This window comes from Peromyscus leucopus, chromosome 12 (assembly GCF_004664715.2).
Source record: "Peromyscus leucopus breed LL Stock chromosome 12, UCI_PerLeu_2.1, whole genome shotgun sequence".
Taxonomy (NCBI): domain Eukaryota; kingdom Metazoa; phylum Chordata; class Mammalia; order Rodentia; family Cricetidae; genus Peromyscus; species Peromyscus leucopus.
Window position 1 is genome coordinate 46999103 of NC_051073.1, and position 18900 is coordinate 47018002.

At 40.0% G+C, this 18900-nt stretch overlaps 1 protein-coding gene across 1 annotated transcript in view; it reads right to left on the reverse strand.

Annotated features, from left to right (window-relative positions):
* The window catches only part of Ift57 (intraflagellar transport 57), a 57600-nt gene that overhangs the window by 21479 nt on the left and 17221 nt on the right, over positions 1 to 18900 (reverse strand). The window contains exon 6 of the mRNA XM_028867467.2: positions 7931 to 8053. Coding sequence (XP_028723300.1) covers positions 7931 to 8053 — 123 coding nt within the window. The remainder of the gene's footprint in view (positions 1 to 7930; positions 8054 to 18900) is intronic.

The window sequence follows — 18900 nt, forward strand, 5'->3', positions numbered from 1 at the left end:
TTCCTTTGATAATTATCTTGAAGATAATTACCTTCACAGAAAAATTCTCAAGAAAATTAGCTTCAAACTAGAGATTGTTTTAAGTGTACATGCTGCAGCCTAAGACTGTTCTGACTGTGCATGCTGAGGCCTAAGACTGTTCTGACTGTGCATGCTGAGGCCTAAGACTGTTCTGACTGTACATGCTGCAGCCTAGACACTGTTCTGACTGTGCATGCTGCAGCCTAGACACTGTTCTGACTGTACATGCTGCAGCCTAGAGACTGTTCTGACTGTACATGTTGCAGCCCAAGACTGTTCTGACTGTGCATGCTGAGGCCTAAGACTGTTCTGACTGTACATGCTGCAGCCTAGACACTGTTCTGACTGTACATGCTGCAGTAGAAGTTTTGGATATTCCAAATCTACTTTACATTTAATCTGCATCTGCCTCCTCTCTCCCACATCGCTGTTCCTCTCAAAAGAGTCATCTGGACAACCCATGCATTTCTAGGGGTCTGCACTCAGTCCTTGTGGTCCTTGTGCCTGCCCATAGGCTAGCCACCCTCGCTGCTGTAGAACACTGTTGTGCTCTTTCCCTACCCAGATCCCAACTCCGGTTTGATTCCAACCTGCTGAGCTGGGACAAGCTAGCCCTACTGCCTGGAAATCAGGTGAGTACTGACGGTACAGTGCAAGGACTGTCAACAGCCAGTAATGTCACCATCCCTATTTATTAACAATGTCTGGAAATCCATATAATGCAATGTTATATTTCTAAAAAATAGCACAATATCAGTTATATGAATAAAATGTACAGAAATAATGGTCAGCATGTAGTGGTACTTTGACATTATCCTATGTGCTTTATGTATGTTCACTCATTTGGTTTTTTGTAACTCCTTAAGTGAGGCATTATATTAAATTTCATGGGGAAATTAAGGCAGAGGGTGTTGGAGTCGCCCACCACTGTAATCTGTAGTCATGTGACCTGGGTTGAGAACTTCTGCTCTTAATCGTATGATACATTGTCTCTTCTCGAACAGTTAAAAGCCTGCCTTGTCATTCAGACAGTTTTCCTCATTTATAAAAGCAAATTACTTTTCTGTTCACAGTTCCGCATTTGAGGTAAAAGGTATTTGCATTTCTGAGTGGTAGAAAGGGCTAAGTTAGCTAATGCACATGCAGTGCTAGGATCAGCTCCTGGCACATAGTAAGTAGCAAATGTCAATTATCACAATGATATTTTATTATGTGCACAGTTATTGGGGAAAATGGAAAGACTTAGCAAAGGATAGTGACATGAACCATGTAAGAATATGGATATAATAATGTGGATGTTTATATATACTTCTTAAATTACTGCGCATACTTTGTAAACCTTCCTGAATACTGATTAGGCACTCAAAGTAAAAGAACATGATAATAATAATAATATTTATTAGATATTGACACATTCTGTCATAATTGCTTTTTTACTTTTTTATTGCTGTGACAAAATACCATGACCAACTCAACTTATAAAAGAAAGCATTTAATTTGAGGCTCACAGTTCCAAATGGTTAGAGTGCATGACCATTATGGTGAGGAGCTTGGCAGCAGGCAGGCATCCATGATACTAGAGAAGTAGCTGAGAGCTTACACAAACATAAGGCAAAGAGAGAGAGAGAGAGATAACTGGGAATTGTGTGGGCTTTTGAAACCTCCAAACCCCAGTGGCACACCTCCTTCAACCAGACCACACCTCCTAATCCTTCCCACACAGTTCCACCAACTGGTGACCATGCATTCTAAATTATGAGCATATGGGGGCCATTCTCATCAACTACATTCCACTTCCTGGTACCCATGGGCTTGTGGCCATATCATAATGCAAAATGAATTTAATTCAACTTCCAAAGTCTCCATAGTCTTTTAGTCTTAACACAGTTTAAAATCCCAAATTTCAAGTCCCTTCTGAGATTCAGGGTAATTTCTTAATTGAAAGCTCTGTAAAATCAAAAAGTAAAATACATACTTCTAACACACAGTGTCACAGACTATACATTACCATTCCAAAAGGGAAGAGTTTGGGCCTAGAGAGCACACACTGGACTAAAGCAAGACAGACAGAAGTCCCTCAAGGCAAGCCCCAAATCCTGCAGCTCTATTTCCATGTCAAAGGATTTAGATTGCTCTGCTATTCCAGCTTTGTTGACTACAACACACTACCTTTTCTGTCTGTCTGTCTGTCAGGCTGGTCCCATTTTATGTTTGCATCTCTGTTTGGCAGATATCCCATGGCTCTGGCATCTCCAACATCTTGGGTCTCCAACACATTCTAGCCTTCACTTTAACAGCTTTCTACAATGGTCTCTCTGGGCTCCCCTGGCACATGCCTGGCCTGTGCAGTTTTCCTTAACTTTGAAGGAGGACTGCACAACAGCTTTACTCCTGTGTCCTTCATGACTCTAAAGCTAGAACCATGTGATTAATGCTGCCAAGTTCTGCTGCCTGCTGGGGATGGAAACTGACCTGCTCCTTGAATTACATTTGCATGAACTTGGTTTGTTGCTGTTCTATTAGCAGTAGATAACTCCTTAGGTGTTTTGTTTTTAGAAGTTGCAAGATCAGCTGGGCAGAGTCTCACCCTAAGGGTGTCAACTCCCTTTATTTCATTTCTCCCAATGTCTTTCAGCACAAGTCATGATTCCAATATTAAATTTCCTGGTGTTCTTGTTCTCCTCAAAATGTACATTTTGTATTTCTTTTTGCCCAATTGACTCTTTTTCATTGTGTATCTGCACAAGAGTATTACTAATAACCACATAACAGAGTCAATGTAAGGCTGTCTTGAAATTTTTTCTGCCAGCGAAATTAGTCCCACACTCTTCAATTTAGCTTCAGGTAGATTCCTAGGACCACCTTCTTTGCCAAACTATAACAAGAATGGTTCCTAGCCTAGTCACCAATATTATTCCCCTTGAAACCTTTTGAGCTGGGCCTCTATAGTTCACACTGCTCTCTGCGCTCTTGTCTTCCAGTTCTTACTAGGATGTCCACTAAGCTCTGCAGACAGCCTTCCACTGCTTTCCTAGTCCAAAGTCTCAACATCTTCCACATTTCTCTAAAAAACAGCATGGTCAGGCTATCCCAGCAATAGCCCATTCTCTGGTAACAATTTCTGTCTTAGTTACTTTTCTATTGTTCTGCTAAGATACCATGACCAACTTATATAAGTCTAGGAGAGGTAGTTACTGCCCATAATGAGCTGGACATTCCTATTAATCATTAATCAAAAAAATACAGACTTGCTTGGCCAATCTTATGAAATAATTTTTCCAAGATATATCTAGGTTGGTGTCAGGTAGACAAAAATCAACTAGAAAAATGAATAAACTTTGGATCTAATTTATCGCACACTCCCAGCCTCTTCCTCTTTGTAACATTACTTGCATATTACTTTCATAATTAAAAACAAAACTGAATTTAAACTATCGCTGTATATTCATTATATACAGTGATGGGTTTCACAAAGACATTTTCATCAGAATACATCATGTTCTCTGACCATCTCAACCTCTCCTCCATATCATCATGTCTTGACTGTCCTCCTCTTCTGTTAATTTCCTTCCTTCCCCCAAACAATGTCTCTGCAATTTTCATATATATATATATATATATATATTATATATATAATAAATATATATATAATATATATATATATGATATAGTTGTGTGCTTGTGTGTGTGTGTGTGTGTGTGTGTGTGTGTGTGTGTGTGTGTGTATGTGGCATGCATGCGCGTCATACCACATCCAAAGCAACTTGGGAGGAAAGGGTTTATTTGGCTTATACTTCCACAGCACTGTTCATTATCAAAGGAAGTTAGGACAGGAACTCAAAGAGGGCAGGAACCTGGAAGAAGGAGTTGATGTAGAAGCCATGGAGGAGGGCTGCTTACTGGGGTACTTGGGGTGCTGCTTTCTGGCTTGTTCCTCATGACTTGCTCAACCTGTCTTTTTATAGAACGAACCCATGACCATCAGCCCGGGGTGGTGGTGGTGGTGGTGGTGGCCCCATCCACAATGGGCTGGACCCTTTCCCATCAATCATTAAGAAAATGCCCTACAGGCTTACCTACAGCCTGATAGTATGGAAGCAGTTTCTCAATTGAGGTTCTCTCCTCTCAAATGACTCTAGCTTGTGTCAAGTTGATATAAAACTAGCCAGCATAACACAGTTTTATGTATCTATACTATATCATGAAATATTCATCTGAGTTGTTATTTTCTATTTGCCAATGACACAATTTATTTGTTTATTGCTGAATAAAACTCTGTTATGCATATATATATTTTCTTGGCTCATTCATTTGTTGAAGCACACCTTGGCTGCGTCTATAACCTGTATAGGTGAAAAGCCCTGTGATACACATGAATGTGTAAGTGTCTCTGAGGTATGTTGATCTAGTGGCCTTCAGGTATATGCCCAGGAGCTGTATTGTTGGGTCATATGATATTATTCTTCATAGGTTTTTTTTTTTTTTTTTTTTTTTTTTTTTTTTTTTTGAGGAAAATTCATGCTGAGTTCCATAACGTTTCATCAGTTTATATTTCCATCAGCAGTGAATAACGGTCCCTACCAGGCCCCAGTCTTGCTAGTGTTTGTTATTGTTTTCCTAATGATAGCCATTCTCACTGGGATGAGATAGAATCTTAATGTAGTTTTAATTGCATTTCTCTGATAGCTGAGACTGTTGTGGGTTTTTTTTTTTTTTTTTCTTTTGCATGCTTATTGGCCATTTGTACTTCTCTGGAGAACTGTTTGTCTTATTAGCCTATTTGTTGATTGGTGCTTTCTTTGGCAAATTTTTGAGTTCTTTACAGATGTTAGATAATAATTCTGTGTTAGAAATATTTTGTTTTACAATCCTATAGGTTGGATAGTTTTTCCTGGCAGTTTCTTTTTTTCTGATCTATAGGTTGTTTCCTCATTTGATTGTTTTTCCTTTGCTGTCCTGAAGCTTTTTAATTGAATTCAGATTAGCATGCAACCAGACCTTTGTCTTCAGTCAAGTACACATTATTTGTATTTTTGGCACGTATTCTTTTTCCTAATTCTATTTTGTTTCTGCTAATATTAAAATTAGTTTCTATTCTTTGGAAACAGGCAACAGTAGCAAGTAGTACGACATAACAGATACAAACTACTTTAGCAAAAAAACCCAACCAACCCCCAGCCCCCCCAAAAAAACCCAAAACAAAACAAAACACAACTGCACCATTATGGAAAGGATTCAAAGAAAAGTATTAGCATATGATGGAAGGAATCTATTTTTACAAATGTAATATGTAAAAAAACATATTCCCAAACTAAAAGATTCCTTTCTTTTTTTTTTTAATTCTCTGCAAGAAAGTATAGAAGTAAAAACTTAGCTTGAGAGGAAAAGTGGAAAACCTTTTATCCTGTGGCAGACAAATATGAAACTTATTTACTACTAATGTAAGGTCATTTAAAATAAATTTATAATGAGTTTAAATAATGAGACCCTTTATTATGTGCCTCCCAGAATCTCTAAGCTATTCAAATATTAATACGTGATAACCAGTAAAACACATTGGCTCTCCAAATATTTAATTTCTTTTTTCCCCCTCAAATATGAAATGAAATAAAAATGGTTCTAAATGTCCCAAGTAGCCTGTGCTGAGTGAAAGGTTATAGGTCAAACAAAGGCTGTGATTTGGACAGGGCCGAGAGTCAAGGACAAGGTCAAGGCAAAGTAGGCTGTGCCCCTCAGCTGCAGCCTCCGTCAAAGGCAGGACATCTGAGAAGAAGACTCACATGTATCTCCATTACTTTTTATTCATTTTTTAATTTTTGAGAGATGATAATCCACTTTCTATTCACTAGACCCTTAATGCTTTTAAATCATGGTATAATTTCATTTTTCTTAAGCTGAATAAATACTGACCCTAATGCTGTGCTTTTCCTTTGGTACATCTGAAGAGCTCAGAAAAAAAGAGGCCGTGAAACACTGGCTATAAGGATCAAAGAACTCACCAAAGAATTCTGACAAAGCAATCAAGTGTCAGTGCCTTCGGTCAGTATGTTTTAGCCATAAGAACCAAAATTCAAACCAATATCCTCATATCCTAAAAAATCCCAAGAAATCAAAACGTCTGCTCTTGGGGATGTTGCTCACATAACTGACTGTATAAATAATTGGGCACAGTCAATCCTCTGGAGACTAAGCTGGTAGCATGTGGTGGGAGGCAGTGTCCAATTTTAAATTAGTTAATTATTTCCCAAATCCAAGGGACACTGACTCTTCACAAATCCAGGATTCTGAGTTGGTCCACTCTAGAACCTGAACTGTACCTACTTCTGCAAAATAATATAGTGTTAGTGGCTCTGGTTACACCCTTTCTTTCTTGGTTACTTCTAGTGTGTAGAAATCAGTGGCTGTAGTTAAAACACACACACAAAACCCATTAGGTTCTAAATGAGATGTCTGACTCTAAGAGTATTCTTAGAATGAAATAAACAAGTTAAATTTGCTTTCTTCTGTGATTAAACTGATCCCAACTACATAGTTATTTTAACATGTTATTATATCTAGAATCACAATAGTAACTTTTTAATTTCATAGAGAATTTGTTCTGACAATATCAAAGAACTAGAAATCGCATTTATTTTGCAAAAAAAAAAAAAGAAAAGGAAACACATTACTTCTTTTTGAAAGGTTTGATTTCTAGCAGAGATCTAATCAGTGAAGAAATTCTTATTAATAGATAATTTACACATGACATACAAACAAAGCATTCACCTTCAGTATGGTAGAATGCCAGCTGTTCTCCACAATGACTGGGTAAGCAGAGTGACCAGGCTGCAGGATTCTTCCACTGATCCTGACAGACTTGTCTCTCACTGTCTAATAACTCTGTAGCCTCACCCTGTTCTCGGATGTTGCAGGAGTCTAGGCTACTTCTTAAGGGTTGGGGGACATAGCTAAAGGATGAATATTCTTCCAGACTCTCAGAAAACAGCAATCTTTGTGGAGTTCCTACTTTGAGCATAGACATAAATCCGTGGTTTCCAGTAATGATCTTCCATAGAACTTTGTTCCCTAATTCTGAGTTTATGTTTAGCCTCTATGGATGAATGTTCTCCTTCAGTCCCATTACCTAGATGTCCCCTTAGTCCTTTCTGCAGAGATTATTAATGTTAGTGATAATTGAATCCTCAGCTCTCCTATGTGCTTTTGCTCACCCTGAAGTAATTACTTATAATACCATAGGCAAAAAACAAAACAAAAACAAAACAAACAAACAAAAAAAACCCCCAAAACTAAACAAAAAACAGTACCTTGATTCAGAAGCAACTCCTTTGCTCAATTATCCAATCCTTATCTTATTATATATTTCTTGTCTTCTTAATAATGACCTGGAATTCCTGATCCCCTTGCCTCAACCACCTTAGTGCTGGGAACACGGGCAGAAACCCTGCCCTGGGTGTTCATTTCCAGTCACCCATAGTACAGTACAGATTATCTAAGACAACATCTAGGTTACACTCAATTGTGCTAAGCAGCAAGTTCTAAAACATCTTTTAGCTCTTATCAACTGGTATCATCACAGAATTCCGGTTGACCTCAAGAGAATATGATTTTCAATAAATTACATTAAAGTTATTGACAAAAACTCCTCAATCCAAGCAAAAAATTATTTCAAAGATTTTTTTCCCTCCTCGTACTGTATTACAGTATTCATTCAATTTGCTAAACTCTTGTTAAGATAAGCACAGACCAGGCAAGGAGGCACATGCCTATAATTTCAACACTGGAGGTGCTGAGGCAGGAAAACCACAGGCCAGCAGGCTGAACACTAAACCTTCTCCCACTTCTCCCATTCTCAACCTGAAAGCACCTGCTAAGGTGGGTTCTTGGGGCAAATGTGCTCTCTCTCTGGTACCTTATTGTCAGTTCTGATCGTGACTTTCAGCTGTGGTAGTACACGTTCCACTTCTAGACTCCATTCCGCAGCATCTGTCGTAGATTCCAAAATATCTTCTTGTTTGGCAGACTCGTTTGTGTCCTAAGAAAGGAAAGATATCACAAGATTTGGAGTTTATAAAAAGAACTGGAAAAATCTTGAGGCATTTAGGCAGCGCTGCACAATTTAAATCGAGGATAGTAGTGTTAAAATTATAGTGTGGTAGAAAGTCTTTTCTGTCTTCCCACCCAGGTTGCAAGAGAATTTGGTAGAATAGCAAAATAAGTATTTAAAAATGAGGTGAATATATGATCTGATCATTTTATAGTGGATAATGCTTGGGTAATATCAGATTGAACTCAATGATGATTTTACCAACTAGACATACCACTTAGGAATTTTAACTGGTATTAGCAGAGAAATACAAATACTCATGTTTGGTAAGAAAATGTTAGTTGAATTTATGATACAGAAACACAAAGCCAAAATGTGAAAGAAAAAAAGAGATACAATTTCAGACACAAAGTGTTTAGTATTTACAAACTCTATATTTGTAATTAGACTGGTCTTTTGGCCAGGGCAAAGGACAGGGCACTTTAAAATGAGACACAACACAGACATGCTTCAACTCCAAAGGGAGGGGCCCTTTGGCTGCTGACCTTGAATGACAAAGTCAATTCATGGCTATTGAATCACAGAAAGAAAATCTCCCCTCCCTCTGCTTTTCTCAGCTTTTCATATTTTAGCATTACATGCCGGGAATCTAAAAATGTAGAAAATTTACACATTAATGATTTAAAAATAAAGCCCCAAGCATTAATTTTGAAGGCCGTTTTCCGCTTTAAACTCCCTTGATCAATTATAAGTGATTCTAAAGAAAAATTAAATAGTTATATATAATAAGAGATACAAGAAGCATAAATAGCTAAATACATGAGCCTTATATGAATTCTAATTAAAAATAATATGTAAAATATTTTTATTTTAATTTTTAAAATGTTTATTGCACCCAAGTGAGTATATATGTGCGTGCATGTGTGTGTGTGTGTGTGTGAGAGAGAGAGAGAGAGAGAAGAGAGAGAGAGAGAGAGAGAGAGAGAGAGAGAGAGAGAGAGAGAGAGAGAGTATGCCTGCTACTTGCTACTTAAGTGTGCATACATGGAGGCCAGGGCTTGGCATGAGATATCTCACGCTATTGTTCTGTACTTTATTTTTATTTGCTGAAATATGTCTTTCATTGAACCTGGATCTTTTCATTTAGGTTAGGCTAGCTGGCCAGGGAGCTTCCAGAAACTATGTTTCTACCCTCCAATGCTAGGGCTATAGGTATTTGCCACCATGCCTGATCATTACATGGACATTGGAGATGCAAACTTAGGTCCTACTTCTTCAATAGCAAGAAACTTACCCTGTGAGCCATCTTCCCATCCCTTTGTGAAATGCCATTTATGATTGTTATATGTGTGTATTACATGGTATGTATGTGTTGATGTGCACATGTGCAAGCAGGAACTCATGCATGTGTGTGTGTGTGCATTGTGTGTCTTCCCCCATCATTCTCCTCACTATCTTTTGAGACAGGGTCTCTCACTGAACCTGGAGCTTACCACCTGGGAGAGACTGGCTGGTGGGCAAGTTGCAGGGATCTGTGTGTCTCTGCTCCTCAGTGCTGGGGTTACAGGTGTGCACTGCAGCACCTTGCTTTCATGTGGGTTTTCATGTTGGCATGGAAAGCACTTTACCGATTGGGCCCTTGAGTGATAGACCATTAAGACATTGAATGCAGAAATTGCTGGACATCAGGAAATGGTTAATTCTAGAGGGATAACTTGGTATGGTGGTAATATTAAAAAACAAAAACAAAAACAAAACCTTATAAGTTAGAATATATGCCAAGCTTTTACAGATGTTTGAAATTCCCCTTAAAATAGTTTGGGACAAAAAAAAAGTAAGCTTAGGTGAAACACGATTGAAAAAATATTAACAACTTAAAAACAGGCAATGGTGCATAAGGGGCCATTATCTAATTCTAATTTTGTGATGTTTGAAATGCTCTGTAATATAAAATTCAACAATAAACACCATATAAGCATAAAACTTTAAAAACTATGTAAATATCATAGTGAAATTACACTCTCAATGTGAATTTTATACCACTGAAAGACATTTCTTAAATGTCTACTTACAGTGTTTTGCATTTTTGTGGAAGCCTGAGGTCTCTAGTAACTGAACTCACTCACAAGACTGTATAATGCTGACACAGTTATGCATCCCTACTTATTACAAGTCCTGATAGACTCAGAGCCTTTAAAGAGAGGATATATTGCTTTTATACTTCTATTCCCATCATCTGAGGATAGATAAATAACATGTGCATGCATACTTGATTATGTATATTCTGCATTTATTCAGTTCTATTCTATTTCGAAGGCCTCAAATTACTTGTTTTTTAAACTATAAAGTACCTTAAAAAAACTACAAGTATTTGTCACAGTAAATGTGGACATCTAAGTGGAAATAGCTCAAGATTGGATCTCGGGCACCACAGCTCCCATTTAATATTGGAACCTTTGCTTTGAGCACTTCTTAGAATGCTGTATGGTGTAGAAACTGAACGCGGGCAGCATGGGAGCACTGAGCACCAGAGCTGGGAACTCGAGGGGGTTGCAAGGTTCACGAAGCAGACACGTGAAGTCTGTGGGAGCATGAGTCATGGCGGGGGCTGAGAGGCAGGGAAAGGTTCTCTATCATTTGATTTGCTCTGGCACTCATAACATGCTTGCTCTGGGAAGGGCAGCATGTGCACATTCACTAGCACATCTGGTTACTATCCTGGCTCATGAAGGCCCCAGTTCTGACCAGTTCAGTTGCACCAAACAGGTTAGAGTAACAGGGCTAATGGAAGTGAGATTGTTTGCCTTAACCGTGCGAAGCTTGGGTGGGATACCCAGGCTGCTCCTGCCAGGGTTAAGGGCCCCACATCACAATTCCATAAAGCCAGACTGAGCCAAGAGGACATGTCTTCTTAGTAGCAAGTTGGCTTGGTTCTTAATAGAATGTAGATGTTGTGGTCACTGATATAAAATATGTTTGAATTATGGAGCCATCACTTAAATTATGTGAAGCCACATGTGGTAGATTGAACCCAGAGCTGGTGCTGTTCAACCTCATCCCTTCATTTCTGCTTCTTCTCCTTGCTGCCTTTCAAAGGCTGAATTCTAGAATGGCCAAACCTGGAAAGAAAGGACCACCTGCTGCATTTTCTTTAGGCTGGGACACAGGATTTCCATCTGTGGAAATACTGAGTTCTAGTGTTTTCCTCAAACAGTGGCCTCGCTTTGCTAAGACCCAGAATCTGAATTTGTAGGATGAAGACCAAATGCTGTGTTAGGATGCACCAGTGCACAAGCATGTACTTTAACACTGGCCCTTTAAAAAAGTCCTGTTTACTATTCCTGGCTTATTTAGTTCTCTTTTGCACTAATTTACTAACACCTACTCCCAGTGTCTTAAGGCACTCACACATTTTTACTCATTCAGGCCATAATATACCAGAGAAAGAGCCCAGCTGCTGAAAAGAAAAGGTAACCAGAGAACTGGAGCAGCTTAGGCTTGGGAGAGTACCACTAACTTCCTCCACGTCTGCTTCCATATTTGCATGTTTATTTCATAACTTCTTCCTCCTTCAACATCTCTCAACATCTGTAAACATGAACTACCAAAGATAAACCATGTAAAAATTACAACACTTGGAGAAAACCGCTTCTTTTCATTTAACAAATGGTGTTTTATGTGTGGCTATTAGTAAAGACAAAACTGCTGTTTTGATATGGTCAAAATGTTGGGTCCTTCTCTTGAGCAGTATTAAATAAGGTCAGGCTTGGCTCTCAGAAAACTGCATTTTCCAGTTACTGCTGTGGAAGAGACAATTAGAAGTCAGGAGACATAGGCTATCTAGTAGTTTTACTTATAATTAATTAACGTAACCAATAATTCATTTGTTGAATTCTTAGAACATTTGAGACAGGAATCCAGGTACTGTACTCGGTTTGGAAAGATAAAACACTCTAATTCCTGCCTGCAAGGGGTTTACAGCTTCTCAGGAAGGAAGCATTTGAGGTCGGCTAATGGACGTGAAATTTGGTCTCAGGTAAAAGGAGGACTAATGAAATGAGAGGTGATCCTCGCTGCGAAAGGAAGAATTGATGATAATAGTCCAAACCCTCCCATAAAGGAACCTTGGGATCAAACAGTGGGGACAAGATCAAAGTCAGTTCAGAGATCAAACATGAAATGTTAATAGTCTTCCCAGAGCCTTGTGCCAGTAAGTAGCCTCTCTCTCCCAGGCAATATTAATAAGACAAGACAGTTAAACATCTAAAGAGAGACTGTATTATATACACACATATATATAGACATGTATATGAATGTGTATATGTTCTCCAAATTAAAAAACATATATAATATGTACACATACTTATAAACACACAACATCCTTATAGAGACACATGAATTCATCTGAAGCATTCAATTCATACATCTACCAAGATAAATTTCAAATGGAGTTAACTGACTGCCAAGACTAAATAGTCCTACCTAGGTGTGGGACACATGACTGCAATCTCAACACTCAGGTTGGCAACCAAAACAGAATCATGAGTCTGAGACCAGCCTGTGCTACAGAGCAAGTTCCAGGCTAGCCTGGTCTATATGAGTCTTTGTCCAAAATAAAAAAGAAATGAAATAATCCCAAGATTGCGTGGAGGGAACAAAGCCACCTTCAGAGAGAGTCACAACAGTACATTGTACACAACACGATGGCAGATCTCAAATCTCATCTCTTATCACTTGTGTTGTAACTTTCTCCTGACCCCTCCCCACTGATCTTTAACATAAATTATGTGATTTTATACATTCCAATTTCTTAGTGTTTTATTTTTCACTTTGTTTTTTTTTTCATATTATGTATTATCATGTCTAACTGTACCTGTGAGGTTAACACTTTTCATTCATGTTTCTACTTATTACTTTGCTCTTCTTCTTCTACCTGTTGATCCATGGGGAGTTTACATAGGCATAATAAATAGGGAAGACTCTAGCTTTTTCTCCACATTAATAGCCTGCTTATTATTTGAATAATAATATGGATTATTATTCAACTTCTGTCACTGATCAACATCGTTTCATATATTAATTTTGCCACATATTTGGATTATTTCATGGATTCTAAACTAGTTTACTGTTCTATTTCTATGCCAGCCATTCCCACCCTAATTTTCATAAAAAGCACAAACAATTCTATGTACCTTCATCCAGATTCTGAAATAGCAGGATCTTACATAAACTGAGGGCAACGAAAGAATAAAGGGTATAATGTTTATGTCTAGATGCTGAGATGTGGAGATAGTTTCACATTTTTCCTACTGTACTATTTTGTGCTTTGTGGTGATACATTGTATACCCTATTAAAATTTGCCTGAAGATCAGAGGACAGAACAAGCCACTAGATTAAACTAGATGCCAGGCAGTGGCAGTACACACCTTTAATCCTAGCACTCGGGAGGCAGAGATCCATCTGGATCTCTGTGATTTTAAAGCCACCCTGGACTACATGAGATTGACTCAGTCTAGGACAGCAACAGAGCCAGGCAGTGGTGGCCCACACCTTTAATCCCAGTATTTGGGAAGCACACATACCATTAATCCCAGCACTAGAAAGGAAAAGATGGCTGGGCAGAGAAAGGCATATAAGGCATTAGGAGACAGGAACTAGAGGCTTTTCAGGCTGAAGAGTCCTAGAGGTAAGAGGTGGCTTGTTCCTTTGTCTCTGATCTTTCAGCATTTACCCCAATATCTGGCTCAGGGGTTTTTATTAAAAGACCTATTAGAATTTGAGTTACAGTGCTTTAATTTACAGGAAACATACTTGTTTTTTAAATAATAAAAATGGAAGCATTTTTCTGCCTACACATCACATGTACATAGATTGTGGCAACAATAAGGTTTTGGTCAGGCTTTGATTTGAAAATCTGGCAACTAATCACATATCTAAAGAACCTTGTTCTTTCTCTCCCCCGACAGTTTCTTTTAATTCAAGGTTAGGCAATTCCCTCCTCAGCTTTCAAACATGTGTGACTACACTAGTATCCTCCCCACCCCCACCCACCCATGTTGTGTGTGTGTGTGTGTGTGTATCTGTCTGTCTGTGTCTGTGTTTGTGTGTGTCTGTGTGTATGAAGGTGCCTGTGGGGGCCAGGAGTAAAATATAAGTAGTTAAAAATAAAATTTTAACTAACTTTCAAGAATAAGATGGAATATAGGTGGGCAGGCTTTAGGGTTTAAGTGAGAAATGAAGAAGTGTGTTTTATGGCAATAGTGAGATTTAAATTTATCCCTATGAAGATGTATGGGATGCAGAGCAGCGGAGGAGAAAGAAAGTCAGGTGTTTACAATGACGAAAATAGCATAAGCCAGAACTCTGAAATAGGAATGAACACAGCTTGAAAAAAAATCACAATGAGAAGCATGGTCAGGGGCTTAGAGAGGAGAACACGGAAAATCTAGGTCATAGAATGTGCATTTGTCCTTTGGGCTGGAGAAGAGGCAGAATTACAAGTAAGGTACGATGGCTTCTTTCACTTAGCATAGAAATACTTACTTGGCGCCTACTATTGCCACATACTGTGCCCGTCCGGGAATAATGAAGAAAACGAAAACCTGCCTGCAGAAGTATTCTAGTTTTGCTTCATAAAGATCTATGTGTTGTGGGTTTGTGGGCCACAGGGTTGACTGGGGTGGAGTGACAAGAAGTGTCACTGAGGAGAGAGGATCTGAGCTGAACCTTAGCCGGTAGAGCTAATGACTTAAAGACAAAGACAGAAGGGTGCCATGGAAGGGTGGGGTGGTGCTTCAGTCCCTAAAGTGCTTGCCTTGACAGCACAGAGCCTAAGGTCAACCCCCTAGAAGCCAGATAACCAAGGCCAGGCTCAGTGGCATGGCTTTGATCTCAGCACTGGGGAGGCAGAGATGGATCCCTGGGCCTCACTGCCCAGCTCACCCAGCTTACTTGTGAGTAAACAATAACAGATCTTATCTCAAAAACCAAGACAGATAGCTTCTAAGGAATGACAGCCTAGTCATCCTCCACAGACATAGGCAAATACACACACACACACACACACACACACACACACACACACCACTCACACACAAACCAACACATGTACACACACACATAACACAGAGAAAAACAGAGAAAGACTGTTAGTTATAAAAGTTGGAAAGCCAAGGAGGAAACTGGCTTAACTTGAATCATAAGGGTTTGTGGACAAAGGAACAAGGTTCGGTACATGAACGGTCGCTAAACTGCAAACGGAAGCCTGGTCAGAATCTTACTGTTTCACAATCTATGTACATAAACTTGGAGGCAGAAAAAAAAAAAGCCTCAAAAGTGAATAGAGCCAGAATAGTCTTATAAAAGTCATGCACTGGTATTCAAATGTTTGAGCAGGGTGACGGTATTTTGGAAGAGTGGCAGGGTGGGACTTAGGGTAAGTACGGAAGACCATTGAAACCTAACTGACTGAAGGATCAGACAGCGGTAGAGCACATGGCCTTGAGCTACAGCCGAAAGGATGAAAAGGAGACACATGTAGCATCCACATGTCATGGTGACGACATAGAAGTCTCTGGTGAACATGAATCAGTCAGATATGCAATACACCAATGTTTTCTAGGAGTGAGTCATGAGGAAGGGCTGGAGGCTGTGGGTAGAGGACTAAAAACATACTCATCTTATGGGTGCCCATCTTACACACTCAATTACACAGTAAATATTTACTCCTAGAGTTGATGCAGGAAACAGTGTGTTCATTTATATAAGAACAGTTTGCAAACGATACCTGAAAAACAAACGCATTAGTTTTTAATAAATGCTCCTGTCCTGTGACATTTCTGTAGGAGAAACCATATGACAGAAAATGCAGTCTAGTGGCCACCAGTCATAACCCATGTGACAGATTATGAAAGTTAAGCTATGACAGTGCCAGGGTTTCCTAATTTACGCTGAAATGCAAGCTCACTGATAGCTTGTCCCTATGTAGCCTTCTTACTAAAGATGACAGCAGCCGGAAGAGCTGTTTGGATCAAGGGAGTAGGGCCTTTTTAGTTTTCCTACGGCGCACACAAATGTGGTAACTGATCCCAGCCTCGAGGAAAGGTGAACATTCTTACAGACTAAGAAATAAGCAAGCACATGGTCTGTGCCAGCTCCGCGCCAGGTGCGGTCTGTCCACAAGTTAGGTTCTATTAATCTCAAAAGCAGCCTGGGAGAAATTGTGTCCCCACATTACAGATAAGAAAGCAGCGTCAAGGAGAGGTTAATTAACTTGCCAGGGTCGTGTGGCTAGCAACATACAGTCAGGACTTTCATCAAAGGCTATTTTGGTCATAGCATCTACCTTTAAGGCTCAGACTTGGAGTTGAGCAAGGACCTTGAAAAGTCCTTGTTCCCTATTCTTGCTAAGTCTGCAAGGACCAAGATGGAAATAAGGATGTCTATTCAAGTGTGGATTCAAAAGCTAACTAAAGATCAAGTGAACTGTCTTTTACACCCAGCAAGAACTGCCATTTTAGCCTTCTCTGAGCAGAGGGAGGCTGAGCTTTCTTCTCTGGCCTAGATTTCCTGTTCTCCGGTGGATATAAAACTGACGGGGTGGTACAGGTTAGCTGCCAGAGAAAGAAAAGCATTTACTTAGCCATAAAGTCCCATCCCAGTCAAATGTGAGGCATTTTAATCCTTTCTCTGGCAAATTACCAACCACAGACTACTCTCACAACACAGACAGCCCTACCTCTCAAATCAGTGATTGCGGAGAGGAGAGAAATGGCTCCTTCAGACCAGGACCAGAATCCACGGTAGACTACGAGGCGAGCTGTGTTGTACAGCAGCCAGCCGCTCGCCATCCCCTCACCCCGACCCCCACCACACTACCCTTGTTTTACCACGGAGCTCCCCTATACTACTCAGAAAGGACGTTTTGTTGAGAAAGAAGGTCTAAGGTGAAGTGAGATAACATTCAAGTTACTTTAAGGCATTCGTCGGGTAACCCATCCCTACCCCTGCTTTGACTACATGACAGCAGACCTGCCTGGATGACAGTCTAAAATTACAGTGAAGTTCGCATTCAAACGCTTTATTTTTACTTCCTTTCAGCTTTTGCTTTTGAAGCTAAAAAGTCTCTCATTCTTGGTACAATGACTTTTTTCCTCTTTCTTTTCTTCTTTTTTTTCTTTTTCTAAGTAATTAAAAACCAATTGTGTTTAAGGCTTTTGAGAGACTTGGTTTTATGCTGCATAACTCAGGATCGGGTTTCTAAAACCTCAAATTTAGCATCTCAAGGAAGAATAGGATCTATGGCATGTTTGAAAAAATGTTTTGAAATGAAGTGATGGGCATTTAAAAATAGACTTCGGCAGAGCACGCTTAGCTCCTGCTCATTTCTTTTTCACTGGGGCTGGAAAGTGACACAGCTGCCTTATGCAGACAGAACAGTGTGGCTGTGATTCTGGGGGCTTTATAATGGGTGGGAATGCCGGCAAAGCCACCCTGGACGTGCTGGCAGCTTTCACACATAACCAATGCGACATGGAAGCACAGTGACAGGCACACGTTCCTGACGCTCTGCCACCACAGTTTGCCCTCCGTGTGCCCGCTCTGATCTCTGAACATGCTACGGCACGCACGGCCTTCAACAGGTCCTGCCCAGCCCTCAGGACTTCAGGGCACCACTGCTGTCCTCCTTCCGGTGGGGGGGTGAGGGGTGGGGTCCAGTTTCAAGAACACTCTGAGATTGGAGAATGTGGAAATTCGTGGTCCAGCCTCAAAGCCAAGTATCAGTTCATAAAGTTCTCCTTCTAAGAAAGGCTATCTCAAAATCCAGATAATTAACCAACAGCTGAAACTTGGGGAAACAATACATCTCTCATTAATTGTGGCTGTTTCCTGAAAGGTATGTTTGGCAAGTTCACAATCAGGGAGAGGAAGTTATATGGGAAACTTGGACAATAAGAATGGCTGTAAAGACATTGTCTTAAATCTGAAAGTAAACAAATGCTCTGGGCAGTACGCCTCCTCCCAAACAAACCAACTGCACAACCCTCAGCATGGACCACCCAGAGGAAGGGCCTTCGCTTTCCTCAGTGCTTGAGAGGTTCCTGCTGTGTTATGATTTGCTCAGGCAGTCCTTTACAAGTTAAGTCCACGGAGGATGGTAATTCCATACATCGTATTCTTCAAGTTAGTAGGTGCAGGCTTCAATACATTAAGATGGTAAAGAAGAGGGGCTGCCAGGTTTTCTATCAGGTGGGGCTTACCTACCAAGCTGCAGGGAATGTGAGAGGCAAGTGGTCTCCTGCTGTCTGCTCCAGGGTGTCTCACCCTGGAGCATGGCCTTTTTGGGCAGTCTGCTTCCAGGGACTGGGCGAGGCAGGAGGCTTGCTCTAGTGCTCCTCCCCAGGTAGTCTACACTGTATCACAATTAGAGTCCCCTCCCTGTCCTTTGCAGCTTCCTGCCCTCTTCTGTTCATCACCATCATTCTAACTGAATGAGCATCTTGCCTCTAAACTCTGTTTTCATTGACTGCTTCTTGAGAACATGACCCGTGACATGTCATTTCATTGGCCTTTCTTCTTGCTCCATCTTACCAAAACTCAGGAAAACAGACATTTTTCTAAATCCTGGAATTGCTCTACTTAGCACACTTTCAGGGTTCAGGCTTCACTACTTAATGAGAGGAAGAAATATATATGGAACAATCACACACACACACACACACACACACACACACACACACACACACACATATATATATATATATATATATATATATATATATATATAGAGAGAGAGAGAGAGAGAGATAGTTTTCTTCCTGTTTTTCATATGTGG